The sequence below is a fragment of the Glycine max genome, chromosome 11 (assembly GCF_000004515.6).
Source record: "Glycine max cultivar Williams 82 chromosome 11, Glycine_max_v4.0, whole genome shotgun sequence".
Taxonomy (NCBI): domain Eukaryota; kingdom Viridiplantae; phylum Streptophyta; class Magnoliopsida; order Fabales; family Fabaceae; genus Glycine; species Glycine max.
This window is the reverse complement of record NC_038247.2, coordinates 8,388,777-8,405,546: the sequence shown is the minus strand read 5'-3', so window position 1 is coordinate 8,405,546 and position 16,770 is coordinate 8,388,777. Positions and strand designations below refer to the sequence as shown.

The 16,770-nt window shown below is 32.6% G+C and overlaps 2 protein-coding genes and 1 pseudogene across 2 annotated transcripts; 2 read left to right on the top strand and 1 right to left on the bottom strand.

Moving 5' to 3' along the window:
* Positions 1-5,984: 5,984 nt before the first annotated feature.
* LOC100814660 (polyprenol reductase 2) lies at positions 5,985-10,296 on the top strand. The gene is made up of 6 exons (XM_003537780.3): positions 5,985-6,593; positions 7,199-7,536; positions 8,933-9,167; positions 9,589-9,684; positions 9,771-9,842; positions 9,960-10,296. The coding sequence occupies exons 1-6, from the start codon at positions 6,411-6,413 to the stop codon at positions 10,062-10,064; spliced, it is 1,029 nt and encodes a 342-aa protein (XP_003537828.2). The 5' UTR covers positions 5,985-6,410; the 3' UTR covers positions 10,065-10,296.
* An 843-nt stretch (positions 10,297-11,139) lies between these two features.
* Positions 11,140-12,723, bottom strand: LOC100785971 (NADP-dependent D-sorbitol-6-phosphate dehydrogenase-like; annotated as a pseudogene).
* Positions 12,724-13,543: 820 nt separating this feature from the next.
* LOC100815182 (V-type proton ATPase 16 kDa proteolipid subunit-like) lies at positions 13,544-15,319 on the top strand. Its single transcript, NM_001289251.1, is given in 3 exon segments — positions 13,544-13,732; positions 14,240-14,525; positions 14,828-15,319. Coding segments are annotated over 3 exon segments (495 nt in total). The 5' UTR covers positions 13,544-13,656; the 3' UTR covers positions 14,961-15,319.
* Positions 15,320-16,770: the final 1,451 nt, after the last annotated feature.

Sequence of the window (16,770 nt, the reverse complement as noted above, 5' to 3'; positions counted from 1 at the left end):
GGGAACCGCTAAAGATGTTGCTATCCCTGGCTGAAGACACGTGAGTCCGCTCAGAGGTAAGGGATGAGTTATTCACAGTTGGGGATTAATGAGAACATGTGTAGGGATCCTTAGAGGATTAAATTGGGGTTTTATTTTGAGATGTTTATTAAATTGCAATTTTTCCTTTATGATTATAAATAAAATATTGATGTCCTAACGAAAATTGCTTGATAAATTGTGTTCTTGATATTTGTATATTTCGACTTATGATTTTGATATAATTGTGTAATATTAGTTAAGGGGTTTTAGTCCTAATGTTGTGATAGTGTTTTATATAAATTGTTATATTGAGGATATGAAATGATGATTCAAATTGTGAGTATGTGATGAATTGTAGAAGAATATGTTGCTTTGAGATTATAATATTGTTATTGAGATTGAGTATAAGTGTAAAGTTGAACATGTGTTAATTTGTGAGATACGTGTAAACATGTGATGGTGGATTGTCACACTATGAGAAGTGAAATTGTGAATGAGTTCTAGTTGTGGATAAGTGTGTAGTTAACACTTGATGTGAAATTACTTGTGTTGTAAGCTATGAATTGTACAATAACCCGACCAGTGTTATCTTGAGAAAAGCGTTGATGCGCAGTGTTAAAGAGAAAATGTAGGTTTCCTATTTAGGAGCCAGTGTTAAATCATAGTGCGATTGTGTTGAACGTGTTTAAAACACGAGTGTAAGGTCGTGGGTATTGTATAATTCATGAGCAGTGTCTGCATGCAAAAATTATTTTAGGGGTTGGACCTGAATCAGGAGGGAGAGGCCCTGACGGACTCTTCGGAGTGTAGGCCTTGGGGGTCACCGGGTTTGAGTGCTCCTTTAAGCCTATGCTGATCTCATATGGTTGGAGCATTCTCGCAAAACATCGTGACCCTGACTGGTCTCCCTATGATCTTACTTAGTGAGAGTGACCTGACAAACCCATTGTGTGGTGTGTCTTGTTATGTACTCCTAAGCGCCCCAGGGTGGTTTTTCACTGACATGGTACCACATTGCATATAGGATTGAGTCTTAGCATAACTATTGCATATGCTTGCTAATTGATGTGTTATTATATCTTGATCGAAGTGTGGGATTCTTGTGTAATGTGATTGATAATTGAAAAGTGAATTTTGAATGATGAAGTGGTGAAGTTACGTGAGCTATGTTTAAGCAAGTGGTATCTCATTTATATAATATGTATATTTAATTGTTTTGTTTCTCTATTAGCTAGGAATGTGATAACTCACTCCCTGTGTGTTGTTGTGTTTGGATCCTGTGATGATCTTGAACTTGTGTTCGGGGGAGCAGATGAATAGGTGGATGACTATGAAGAACCTCATGCTAGAGGACACGGGAACACCACGCTCTGATAGGATGTGACATTAGGATATAGGTTCTATATTAATTGTATGAGACTTATATGATTTTCTTTGAGTCGAGATGACTTTATTATTTATTTGGACAAATTTGAATATGATGTAGAAGAAAGTGAATGTGAGCCTTTTATCCATTTGAAAAGCTTGTATTTAAAAATGTTTTAAAAATACTTTTAATTAATATTTGAATTTTTATTCCTTTATTAATATATATGGGAGGGGTAGAGGGTGTCACAATTTCTAGTTTCCATAAAATCATAAGGGTGAGTTAACGGGTGGTTGGCAAAAAGGGGTTTTTTTTAGTATATAAATGATCAGAATGAAGGTCGAATTTACGACTTCATACATTTACTTAAATCTCTCGACTGCTAGGTCAATCCAGATGAGTAAAATAAGGGGAGAGTTTGTTAAACGGTGGATGAATCTTAGCGGTTTTTTTTTATCATGAATCTTAAGTTTATGGTTATATTTGGATAAAGTTGAGTTTTTTCCCCTAATTTTTATTGTATAAAATGAAGAAGGAAGAAAACGTTACTTTGAGAAACAATTTATTTTAAGTTTTTCCAACTAAAATCCAAAAATGCACGGAGATTAAAAACTTAGAGAGTTGTTAAAATTAACCCACCCAATTTGCCAACTCGGGTTAAAGAATATTTTTAAATTTCACGGATAGAGTATTATAATCACTGTACTCTCTCCATTAATAAACAGGTAAAAAAAAAAATATTCCAATGAGTAACGAACATTAATTTAAAATATTTATATTTACTCATGATGAATTTTATCTTCAAATATCCGCATGTATGGATTTTTTATCATCCCTAACTGAACATACTCTCAACGTCCCACGAGAACCAAATATATGCTACATATTTTACAATGCAATTTTACTCGTGCTACATTTGTTTAGACCGGGTTATGTAGCTTATTTCTATACGTTTGTTTTCATTATTATGTTATTAGTTTAAAGTATTTATTATTTTTATTTTATTAATAATTAATTTTTATTAAAAAAATAATTAGTTAGTTAAATTTAATAAAATATTTTTTCTTAAGTATATTTTTTTTGGTTCACAATACTTGAATCTTAGATATTATATAAAGACAAATGTTCACCGTACAAGGACATTTAACAAATAATGATTAAAAGGATAAGTATTCTTACTTTTCCTATGATTTTAAAATATGTTCTCACATAGTTTTATTATTTTTTTAAACTAAATCTTACACTGATTAACAAGATTCTTGTAACAAATGAGATCAATTTTACTTAGATTAACTTAGTTTTTATTTAAAAATAAATAAACTATACATTTAAAAAACAAAAGGAGTCAGCGACCCCAGGGTTGCCATCAATCGTGGCATAACAACGGGTGTTGATTTGCAGTCCTCCACAAGATATATCATATAGGCTGTTTGTTTCCTCCTTCTACACCTCTCAAACGGTGGTGACAAAAGAAAAATATTATAATTTCTCAAGTAACACTGCTTTGAAATGTGTGTTAGTCCATTCAAATGTTAAACCAAACACATAGGTATAGGTAGTAGTTCATATAAATGATTGATTATCAAACTTAAATAATTTTTTTATTGAGATATAAAAATTATGTTATTTATAATATTTTTTGTTCTTTTGTAATTTTCATAATAAATAATTCTCTTAACAACATTAATTAACAAGACTCATAAAAAATTAATAAATATAATTAACATTATATTAAAAACTAAAATTGATGAATATTTTTTGATAAAAAATTCTTAAATGATTTTTATGAGAGGGAGAAAGAGTATATTGTGACGTGTGGTCTTATATTGGTTTCCCAGCACACGTGAGCCTGGACGATGGGTCCGTACTGATGATAGCGCCACAACTTAAACAGGCCATGGCCGAGAAAAATAAGAAGAATTCAAAAAGGCCCTTATCCACTTTCTTTTCTTGAATCAAACGAAGGGCCCAACAATGACCCATCGCAATAATGCCGTTCCTATCCATATTCTTTTGAAAGCGAGAATCAATTTTGTCCCTCAGTGAACTAAACCTGCCTCCTTCCTCCCCCACCCCCACCAAAAGTTAGAACTTAGAAGTTATCCATGTTATTTTCTTAATTTTTATTTTTTAAATGTACATACAAAATTAAAGATAAGTAGAATATACAGTTAATTATATATAATATTGATTATTTGATGTTTAAACAGTAAAATGAAAAGGTTTAAACCTCTATGTATTATGAATTCAGTCCAACATTTGAGCTGGGTTTGGGGATTTAAGTAATCTACCAAAGGCCATTCACATATTTTAGGCAGCCGAATTTCTTATTGTTTTATTTTAATATTGTCCACTTAATATAATACCAAGTAAAGAAACTAATAAACATCATTTTTATTGGTATTAGGGTTTAGTAACAAAAAACTGGAACTTTCATTATGCATGCTATCCACTTTTGCACTCGAGAGTTGAGACTTGATAGGTGTTTTTTTCCCAGGAATATGTGTTGTCACTGTCGCGCATCTATTGAGAGTAATAATTTTTCTCCTAAAATATCTTTAGTATTGACTACAGTAAGAAATAAAAAAATATTTTAGATATTTTTTTAAATGTGACAATAGTCAATAAAAAGTTAAAAACTAAAATGACAGTAAAGACTTTTTTTTTTCTTTCCTTTTTCACAAGTGAAATTCTTTTCTTGCCTCTGTTTTGCATCACGCACTTATTTAGAATAAATATCTTTAGCCTTCCTATCTTGTTGCTCACTCACCTTGATATTCTTATACCTTAGTATATGTTCTAATGTTAATTTGTCAATTCATTTGCCTAAATTTATAATCTGTTCTCATTTTCATTATTCTTCAAGCTTTCCTTCATTTTTGTCTTTTATAAAAAAGATTATTCCTTGACCATTTGGTTCTTAATCCCGTGAGTACATCATAGTTTGTTTTCGTGTTTTAATTATTTCACTCGATACACAAAATTTCCATTTCAAAGAGTAAAGTGTCTCACTCACAGCATCATACAATATATAGTTGCTTCAAACTCAAGTCCGCATGTATTGTTCGTATATAAGATATCATCCGCTTAGTATTTCATGATTATCTCTTTAAAAGATGGATCAATGAATTAAGATAAATGATGTTTATAAATAATTCGTAATTTTAACTCTAAGTAATACGAGACTTCGTAGCTACTAAAACAACAATAAAAAAAATCAAGACCACCATTTCAACAACAACAAAAAAATCAAGACCTTATCACTTTTTTGCTTCCTTTAAACCCTTCTTCTGCATGTATCCTCTAAAAGACAACGTCATTTATATGTCGTCCCCTAAAATTAATCCCCTTACAAAAACTAAAATTAAAAGTAAACTAGCTAATTTTATCAAATTATAAGTCTCTACACGTGCAGATATAAAAATAAATAAATAATTAACCTCGGGTAAATTTATCAAGTTGAAAATTAATTTTTGTATACATAGGTTAAAAATTAGACGATGAGGATACAGCAAGGAAAATGAAAAGGAAAAAAAAAATCATAATTCATAAAATAAGATAAAAAATTTAAGTGATACTTGATTTAAATGTTTATTTTCTGTTTTTTATTTTATATTTTATTTTTAAAATTTAGAAAATACGTATAAAGAAAAAAGTATTATAGGATGTCACCATATTTTCACATTTTCAGAAAAATAGTGAAAATGATGATTTGTTAGTCTGTTTTGAAAATATTTTCTAAATTTTAAACACACATATTTTGATTTTAATTTTATATTTTATTTAAAAATAAAAATAGAAAACATTCAACCCCCGTCACATTACCTTTGAAAATTGTCATTTCGCGTGTGAGAAAATGTACCTTATTTGGTGATGAATTTTGATAAGAGGACTTTTTTGGTTTTTAGAATTTTTTTAAACATATGTGTTGGGTTATATGAAAATTAGATTTTAAATTGGAGGGGAAAAAAAATAAAAAATTACAATAAACCGTGTTAAATTAAGATGTATTTTTTTTTACATCCAAGTTTACATGTTATACTGAAAAAAAGGAACTAAAATGCTTTTTGAAAGAAACATATTAAAATACACTAATAATAGTCTAAAAAAAATACTGACAATACAAAAGCATTTAATATTATTATTATTATTCAATTATAGATCAATACATATAATTTTCTTTAAAAATTATATAATGATTACTTAAAAATGATTTCCATTTGATTAATAATGTATATCAAAATCAAACTCATAAATAAAATCATAATTTGTACCTAGAATTAAAAGCACACTAAAATTTAATATGAATTTTTTTTATATAATTTAACTTTTTTTGGAACTACAACTCTATTTTAAAAAATAATAATTCTATTCTAATAAGAAACATTAATAGGTTATTGATTTGAACAATACTTAACTCGAATTTAATATTCTTAAACAAAATTTAAGTTTAAATTTTATGATCAAAATCACTCGTTGAATGAATAAAAAAAACAATTATATTTGATTTGAACATTATTATATAAAAGATAATTGTGGTAAGAAGAAAAAATCACTCTAAGCTTTTAGTTAATGAGATAAATTTTACCGAAGCAATGGTTGAAAGATGTTGATTGGTTTCATGTGCTAAAAAATGAAAATTTTAGGAGAGTCGTGTCAAGCATTGGGAGCCTTGGGCGATGAGTTTTCAGTCACCGTTCTGATGGGTTGGGGTTGGTGAGTTGCGTCAATGTTTATCCAAATGAACACAAATAAGAAACGACCCAAGCTTCAATCTGTGTCCTTTCATTGCCTTTGCTTTCCACATACATATAGCAATTGTTAAATTATCAATCATCGTCACTCTTTTTTAACAACGGGAATGAAGATCAGATGAAATGAAAGATTTAACATTGTAGCCAGATCCCTAACCCCTCCCTTTACGCACCCAAACGTTTTTGTTAATTCCCCCCAACCCAACGACACGCTTCGTATCTCTCTCTCTCTCTTTCCCGCACTTCAATAAATCCACCACCCAGAAACCATGGTTTTTCTTTTTCATAATCAACCGATGGAGGTGGTTCTCGTTCAAATGCTGAGGCTGGCATGGGTCGCTGCCACGTTACCCATCATCGTCGCTTCTATTCCCACTCCCAAGCTCAACTGCCTCCGTGGCACCTTGCTGGGTTTTGCTCGTAGAGGCAAAATCATGCACTCTTCCTCCCAAGTAACACCACTTTTGCATTCATGTATTTACCCCCTTTCACGCATTTCTCAACAAAATTATTAGAATTAATTACTCGTTTAGTCCTTATATTTGCATGCAATCTTTGCATTCCCTACAATCTTGGACGGATTAAAAAGTGTCCGATATGGACTAAAACAAGTAGTCCGGTGAGAGTGCTTAGTGCTTAAATGAATTGCTTAACTTTTTTTTTTTTTTTCCATTGGAGCAGATGACATGGATTTGCTTGTATCAGCACGGTTGCTTATTGTTTAACAAGATTATATCATAAATAACCTATTTTTTAAGCATTGCAGGACCTGAAAAATTAATTCAAGCACTCACTTTAATAGTCTTACCATTGAAGTGAATTTTTTATATAGAATATTTAAATTTATGTGGAATTGTAAGCTCACAAAATTAAGATAAACTATTCATCTAAGCAACTATGTATTGTAGATACTCTAAAATGTAAAAAAAATTGTACAAACAAGATTAAATGAGTAATTAAAGCTATTTACTTATTGATACAAAGTTGCATACTAGGAATTGATGCGGGTGAGTATGTCATGAGTGAATGTTGAAACGTTAACCGTACTGTATTGCAGAAAGTAACTATTTCTCAGAGGTTCTTCTTGCACTTCTACGTTGTGGCTTTTATATGGACAACGTTGCTACTTGTTGGGACTTGGGCATATGCGTACAGCATGGTGCCACTTGTTGTGGAGCCGTTTTCTTACTCTACTATCACTAGCTTCTTGACTGGTGGTTCTACTATTAGAACTGATACGCATAAATTGAGGCAGGGATATGTGGCCTGGCAAGCGGTTTTTCTGCTTTTGATGATGGAAGTTCATGTCCTCAGACGCCTTTATGAGACGATACATGTTTTTAACTATAGCCCTTCTGCTCGCATGCATGCCGTTGGTTATCTCACTGGATTGTTGTGAGTTTTTTTGTTCATTGTTCCTCAATCTGCTTCACTTGCGATTGCGTTTTGAAATTGTTATTACTATGCTGAATTGAGAATGTGTGTGAAATGTCTATTTTTCTGCCAAGTGCAAACTATTGCAATTTTGGTTGGAGTTTTCCTGTGAAATTTGTTGCTTCCAGTTAAATTCCTTGGGATGAATCCTTAATTGTTGATTGATTGATCTGAAATATATGGGACTTCCAAACTTTGTAAATTCGGTTAATATAATTTCTGACATGAATGAATTACTATAATTGCAAGATTTGTCAGTAACACGCTCTCTGATACTTTTTTTTCAACACACTCTCCTGGTAGGTGAAATTCATGCGAGTCTCACTAAATATGCGGGTTCTATTCCCGGTTTGGTAGGTCTTGTTCCTAAACTTGTTGGACCCACACGAATTTCAACTAATAGGAGAATGTGTCAGAAAGAAAGTGTGTTAGAGAGTATATTGCTAACACTTCTTATAAATGTCTATCCTATTTGGTGCATATATGTGTAACTCATAACAATATGACAGATTAAAGTATAATGTGTTGGTTCTCTGTTATTCAGATTTTGCTTCACCATAAGGCATTTTCTGACTCAACTGAGCATGCTATGGTGCTTGGAACAACATTGTTCTTGTTGCCGCAAAACTTTGTCTATTTAGCATGAGATGAGAGAAGTAGAACATGGATATTTTGATTATTGCTCTATTACATATGAATTTGTTTAATATGGCCGGTTACTTTTTTCTTTCTGAATGGATTTTGTTGTGTTACATAAACTTGGAAAAATCCTTTCCTGAAAAATTTCCCCCCATTTTTATTTGGATAATCTGAAGCATTAATGTGTAAGATCTTGTGTCTTCTAATATGTGAAGTTATTAAGATAGTTTTCATAGCCAATAAGATAATATTTATGATTGTTTTAATAGAACAGGTATAATCAGTTTTTGGATTTAGTCTGTATATTTGAGTGTCGTTGAGACAAATATTTTGTGGTTAAATCTGGAAACGTGGTACAATTGGTCTTCCTTAATGCAATGAAGTAAAAAACAGGAGCAAACAAAGGAAATAAGTAGATGACTGAAATTGTGAATTACTAGTTCTATTTATTTTCTCACATGTGAACTAAATGTTATATATGCATGACTAGTCCTAGAAAGATTTGAAGTACGGTTATTACTTGTTGATGTGCAATCTAAAATAATTTCAATGTTTCTGGTTATTTGAAGTGGTGAAGGTTCACACCTGCGTTCTTAGGTAACATAATTATATAAATTAGTTGCATCATTTCCTGCATTTGTACTTCTTAGTTATCACTGGTTATTATCCAGAAAATACTAAAATGAAGAGGATTGATTGGTTATTTTTCTGAAGCCAGTTTCTACGTAGGAGCACCACTATCGCTGTGTGGTGGTTGTGCAGTAGAGGTGTTTAACTTCCTAGCAAATCTAGTGACTGAGTTCATTGTCAAGGGCAAGAATCAGATGCAAGTAACAGAGTTAGAATTCTGGCAAGTTGTGAATCCTCTCTTCAAGCTTGGGTGGAAGCATTGGATTGGTGCTGCTGTTTTCTTATGGGGTTGGATTCATCAACACCAGTGCCATAAGATTCTTGTATGCATCATTTTCTTGATTGACATCTAAATCTTTGGTTTTGGTCAGTGAAACGTGAATATCAAATGGTTTGAGACCATGACTTCATAATTTATAGTTGCTACCTCTTTTTATCTTCACAGTTTCTAATTGTTATATATTTTCATCTGACTGATATTATATTATACTAATGGTACCAAGTCACAATAGATGGTGAATTTGCTCACAAAAATTAAATGCATATGATTTTCTGCATTTACTTTGCATGTGGAACTTTGTTTGACATTTTGTAAATATATATATCTACATGCAGTGATTCTTTAATATGAAATGTTGAAGTTTAAAGCAAATATGTCATTTTTGTAATGAGGTGGATTAGGTTATCTTAACATTTTTGCAATCAATTGTCGTGAGACTGTCTTGAGTTTTATAATTTTGGCAGGGTTCTCTACGACATTCAAGACAAGCAGATGAATATGTAATTCCTCATGGTGATTGGTTTGAAATTGTCTCCTCTCCACATTATCTGTCTGAAATCGTAAGCCTCTTTCTCTCTGTCTTCTCTGTAACTTCTACTTATGTGACTGATATGAATAATAAGCCTAATATTTGATAATTATGAAGGTTATATACGCTAGTTTTGTGGTCGCTACTGGAGGATCCAACCTAACAATCTGGCTGCTTTTTGTTTTTGTGGTAATATTTTCTTTGCAGATTTTGCTAGGTTTTAATGTTTTTTTTTAAAAAAAAATAATTAAGCAAATGATCTTTGATTTTGATTTGCTTTTTGTATATTTCTTTTATTGGGTACAGGTGGCAAATCTGTCATTTGCAGCTGTGGAAACACATGGCTGGTATCGTCAGAAATTTGAAGATTATCCAAGTAGTCGCTTTGCTATAATTCCATTTATTCTGTGAGATTGTGAAGCAATGTGTAATTATCACAATTGATCACGGCAAAGAACTTCATTATTTCCCAAGGTGTACTTGTTTAGATTAAGCTATTTTAGTTTAGAGAATCTTATACTTCAAATACCTAAACCTAAATAATATTTGGCTTTGTTTTTGGTGTAAAAATCCAAACATTCAGAGTCAGTCGTGTATTATTTACCCACCAAAATAATACCTAAAATAGTTATGATTGCATTCATTATGGAAATTACTGTCGTGTATTATTTACCCACCAAAATAATACCTAAAATAGTTATGATTGCATTCATTATGGAAATTCCTGAAGTTTTCTACTATTTAAAATACTCATTCATTTCTCTGACTTTGTGATGCGAAGATAATTTTATGACTTAAATATGTTTAAAATTTATTTTAAATAAATGATTGAATTTTATTTTGAATTTCTCACTTATTAAAAAAATTTGTTTTAAGTCTAATTCTATTATCTTAAAAAATAATTTAATAATATCAATTTTATATGGGTATTATTATTGAATGATTTAATAATATCAATTTTATATATGGGTATCATTGTTGATCCTGAAGTATCAATTGTTAACACTACTATCTTTTGAGTGGTTAGCCAAATCACTTCATTGAGTCATTGTCATGGTACTAATTACGACTAGTATTGCGAATTTTGACTTCAATATATTTTCCTTTCAATTAAATCTGGTTCTCCCGAGAATTCACGTTGGGTTTGATAGTCCAATAACTACATGAAGTAAAAAAGGCAGGTAATTCAGCAATAACTCCCAAAACTACACTAACAAGTTGATAACTTTCCAATTTTAGTGTCATGTGGAATTGTGGTCCTTCCATTGTTTCATTTATGAGAGCCAGTAAAACAGACGAACTTTGGTTTATGCTTATATTTATTCCGTAGGCTATAGCTAAAATGGGTATTAAAATTTTAAAATTCCTGCATTCTGCAATGGAGACGGAATCAGGGAGTACAGTATTCACATTCATATTCATGTTTTAGTTGCTAAAATATGCCGATTTTATATATGCATTTTTTTTTCTATATTTCAGAAACTTATCAACTAAACGTTCACATTTCCAAAGACGAGGACTCCAAACTAGCACAGGAGTAAAAGGGAAGGGACAAACCAATTAAGTAACAACATTCCAAAATCTCCCTTATTTAGTCCACAAGATTTGATATGGGATGCGAAGATAGATAATTTTTCAACCATCCACAATGAAAGTTTACATAATCAAATCAACTGAGCTACTAAGGAGCCTGAAAGATCAGCTTATGCCAAATCTTAATGTCAACACAAGCCTCAATGTCAAACAGCCATGATACAGACATAGGAAGGGAATTCTCACGCATACAAATCTATGCCCCAAAACACAGCTGGTTGGTTGGTTCGATATTTTCTACATATACTTCCAATGAGCTCCATGTCCTCTTTAGACAACTCAAAATCGAAAACCTGAAAGTTCTCTTTCAACCTCTCCAGTTTTGACAATTTAGGAATGACCACAGTGTTCCTTTGAATGCCCCAGCGAAGAGCGATCTGGGCAACAGTCTTTTTGTATTTTTTCGGCCAGACCCTGAAATCAAAGAAAATGGTATAATCTCAACTTTATGAAACTGTTTCTGGATAGACAATGCCTGGCAGTTATGGTAGTTGACTACTCACTTTGAGAACTTGGTCATCCAAACATGAAACTGTACCAAACCATCCAGCCTTTGCTCCAGCACCTCCTAGTGGAGTGTGTGCAGTGACACAAATCCCGTGCTTCAGACAAAACACGCTGCAAGTATGGATGAGTTTCAATCTGATTTACTGCAGGCTTTATCTTGGAGTATGCCAAACAATCTCTGGTCAGTAAGACATCATAGTTGCTGCAAAAAGCTTCTTGTCAGAATGCAATTTCATTAAAAAGAATCAAGCATTTCTCAAGTCAATACTCTGGACCCTAAAATCAAACATAGATGGGTTATCCAATTCATTATTCCTGAAACATGAGTCAAGGGTGAACAAACCAGCATATAAAGAATCTTGAATGTGTACCACGTAAGTCAATACAGTTGATTGCTTAATTACTAAGAGAGACCATTAGTTGATGTGATGGATATTGCAAAGACACTTGGCTGCAAGTCTTTAATCTTTAATCATCCCCAAATAATATAAACTTTCATGCAGTAGTTGGACTCTGCTTTTAAAATCACGTAACTGATGACTAATAACTAATAAGAGGCTGTCATGATGTCAACCCTTATGATGAACTTAACAAAACTAACAGAGGGTGGGTGGTGGTCATGGTTATGGATGAAGTTGGGCAAAGAGAATGAAGATGAAGAGGCAAAGCGTGAAGGTTAAGTGGAAGAAGACTTCAAAGAAATGCATTTTAACATAGCGGGTTCGAGTGTAATAAGGTCTAAAGGAAAGGCTAGTGTAATTTGTTCTTAATTAATTAACTAACAGTATAAAAGGGGTAGGTGACGAAATAATACTGTACTGTTTAGCAAAAGGAAGTAGTAAATTTTAACTATATTCATCAATGATGGGCGATAACCGATTTTGATGGAATTGAGAATTAGGTCCCTGATTTCTTTTCCTTCAATGATGGGCATCTTGATCTTGAAGCCATTGTTGAGTGTTATTGCCATTTCTTTTTCTCTCTTCCTCCTTCCTCCACTAAGCTCAGCTAATCAATGGACAATAGACAATAGTCAAGTGTACGGCCATGATCTATTCCTATTATGCTTCAAGCTCGGACCCCTATGTCCCAAAAGCCCAAGCTCATCATAAAACAGTTATTTACTTTCTGCAGTCCCATTTTTACTGTATGGACACAATTATCCTTAATGAGTCTTAGCACTCCCTTCCCCAAATGTATTCCAAAATACATATTCCATAAGTCAAAAATCAAAATTTATGTGCTACGGAATAGGTGTTTTGTAGCACACTTCTGAATTTACAAGTGTATTACAAAATGAGTATTCCATTAATAGACTTAAAAATCTCCAAATGTTTTATGTAACACCTATTATGTAATACAAAATTTTTAATTTTTAGCTTATGAAATAAGTATTCTGGAACACATTCCAATCAGAATACATTTGAAAATTTTTAAGTTTACTATGAAATATCCATTCTATAGTACACTTGTAAATCCAAAAGTGTGCTACGAACCTATTCCATAATACATAGTTTTTGATTGTTGGCTTAGGTATTCTCGAATACATTAATTTTGTCCATACAATGAAAATAGGAAGTACAGGAAGCAAATGGTGAAATGCAGAAAGTAAATGCCCATAAAACATTATTACCCCACTTGGGCCAAAGCCCAATAAAAGCACCGCATTGTGACAACTAAAGTGGGCCTTCGGGTTCGGGTTATTTATACCCGGTTTTGTTGGGGCACCGGAAGGGGAGTAATTAACTAACTACAGTATAAAATAATGGAAATGGTTCCTTCCCCTCCACACTGTACGGTAACAGAGATCGGAGCGTGGAACCTCTCTCTCTCTCTCTCTCTCTGCGGAAACCGGAATATCTCAGTTCTCTGATCAGATCCATCCGACGTCGTTTCAGTGATAATGGCTCCGTTCAGCGGCGATGAGACGGCACCGTTTTTCGGCTTCCTTGGAGCCGCAGCTGCCCTCGTCTTCTCCTGTAATTCAATCCCTAATTTCTCAATTAGATCTATGCTCGTGTTTTCATGATCTCTTTTGAATTTCACTTTATTAGGATAATTTAATGTTCGATACGTAATTTGATCCCTGCTTGTAATGTGTAAAAAAACATATGTTATGGTTGTTGTTGATTCAGTTGTGCTTTGGTGGTTTCTGTGGAGCAATTGTTTTGTTGGATTCAATTAAGCTACTGCAAATCGTGGATTTAGTTTTACATATAAACTCCGAAATTTTATCTCATAGTTCAGTAATTGTTTCTCGTAATTGTTGTTAGAATCTTGGTTGTTTTGGTTGGAACTCAGCGGACAAAATAAGTCTATTGAAATTGCTTCACGTTGTTTCTGACTCTTGAAACTGATTGGTGTAAGAACCATTGAATAGTTATAGTTATGCGTATATATAAAGAAAGACAAAGAAATTCAGAGCTTCTTCGTTAGCTTTGCATTTTTTCTGTAGATTTATCTTTAATACTAATTGATGGATGAAGGTATGGGAGCTGCCTATGGCACAGCGAAGAGTGGCGTTGGCGTGGCTTCGATGGGTGTGATGAGACCAGAGCTGGTGATGAAGTCTATTGTCCCTGTTGTTATGGCTGGAGTTTTGGGTATTTATGGCCTTATTATTGCTGTTATTATCAGTACTGGCATTAATCCCAAGGCCAAATCTTATTACCTCTTTGATGGTTATGCACATCTCTCCTCTGGTCTTGCCTGTGGGCTGGCTGGCCTCTCTGCTGGCATGGCTATTGGTATTGTTGGTGATGCTGGTGTTAGGTATAATTCTTCTCTTCTGCCTTGCCTTAGTATCTTATCTGTAATTAAACTTGATACTTACTGATTTGATCACTGTTTTTACTCACATGATTTGCTATGCTTTCAACCAATGGACATGTGATCCTTGATGGTTAATTTTATACAGGGATATAGTTTTTATAATGATATTCCTAATAAAATTCTTATTTTGAAGAAGTTTGAACATTGATGGTTAATTTTATACAGGGATATAGTTTTTATAATGATATTCCTAATAAAATTCTTATTTTGAAGAAGTTTGAACAATTTATCTTCTTCCGCAGAGCCAATGCACAGCAGCCAAAGCTTTTTGTTGGAATGATTCTTATTCTCATTTTTGCTGAAGCTCTTGCTCTCTATGGTCTCATTGTTGGTATTATCCTGTCTTCACGTGCTGGTCAGTCTAGAGCTGATTAAGAAAGATGTGGCTGCAAAATATTCTTTGATCTACCATCTGTTTTAACCTTCTTATTGTGAAGGCAAGGGGGGTAAATTGTTAGTTGTGAGGTTAATGATGTTGGGATACCACTTGCAAGGTTTAACAAATGTGAAAGCAGTTGCTGCATCAGTCATTTTTGTGTTTGTATAAGTAGTCTTTCTTTGCTTAATAAAGCTTTTTAAGCTTCTTTTTCCCTATGTGCCATATAATTCTTAATCTTCCCTTTTTTGGCTGCTGCCATTGTAATTTATATGTATTAATGGGTCTTTTAGTATTGGATGCTGGTGTAGCTTAAACGTTGCCTTGTGTTCTCAATAAAAGAGCATTTTGAGTATTCTAATATTATTTTGAATGATGACTAATGAGATTGTTGAAGCAAGCAGTGCATAGGACTGAACTTTCTCAAACAGAAATTTGGATGGGTAAGCGAACTTTTGTATTATAGTATCAGTATACTAATTTTTAATTTGGTATAATTTTTTTTCCTGAAAGATATACAACGAAATTACTCAGCTACAAGAGTTTAGTTATTTGTGCAACAAATTTGTGCATTTTATTTATCATTCTATATATTTATCTTTATCTTTCACTTAATTTTTATTTTTTTCAATCCATACTTAAAAACATTTTACAAAAATTAAAGGAACAAAAGAATGTTATCACAAGATTGTGGTACAAAAAAATAAACTAATACTCATGATAGGAAGATAACCAGAATGGTAAGAATAGTCAGAGAGAAGCCGTGATCTTGAAAAATCTGGTTACGATAAAATCATTCATACCCAACCTCTTTAAAATCTTTCATCGTACTCTTCGCCTCTTTAAAATCATTCATACCCTTCTGTCAAAAAAAATAAAATCATTCATACCCAACCTCTTCTTTTCTAAACCTCTCTCACTCGGTGCCACATGATCCACGAGTTACGATATTTTTCTCTACTTTTGAACCGTCGACATTGGTCACGTTCTCCTTGGCTCCCATTTCTCGTGTAACATAGTAAGCCTGTATTATGGGTCCGGACTGCTCCCATAATAGGCACTAACTCGAATTGTAGTCGAGAGAGTTTTATCCGTTAGATTATACACATGATCCTGATTTTGTCACGTTTTTTACATTAATTTTTTTTCATTCTATTGCTTCTCTCACTTTGTTGCTCCCAATTTCAAACAAAAATAAATAAATAAAATTCTTCTCTATTTCTCTATTTGGTCTGCAACGTTGGTAACCAGAGAAAGACAAATTGTTACTCCAACAATGACCTCCAAGACCACGGCCACCTATGGAACTCCCTCACTTTTCTTTTTGTCAAAGGAGAATCTTTCATAGTAAAATTATCTCTTTATTACTATTGAACTCAAATTATAATGCAAAACTCTTTTTCAATAGCTGAATTTGTTACTTTTATCTTGTGATTCATTTTGGCACTGCTTCACCGTGTGTGACTTTGGAACTTTAGTTACATTATGACTTCTTTGTAACGGCAACATTGCAAAGAGAGTTTTTTATTTTTATTTTGTTTAAAATTAAAGCTACAAAGAGAGAGGAGCTATGAAGTGAAAAATAAATAATAAAAAAAAACTAATGTGAATCACATGGTAGAATCAGAGTCTTTCATGTGATCTAATGGGTGATACTCCTCAACTGCACCTCTAGTGAGTATCAAGTATGGGAAAGGATTTAGATCCCTATGTTGTTTGCCCTTTAATTTTTTTTTTTAATATAAGATTACAAGTGTTTTATGTCTCTTTTTTTTTACCATTTGGGGTAAAATGACTTGGTAAAAATTA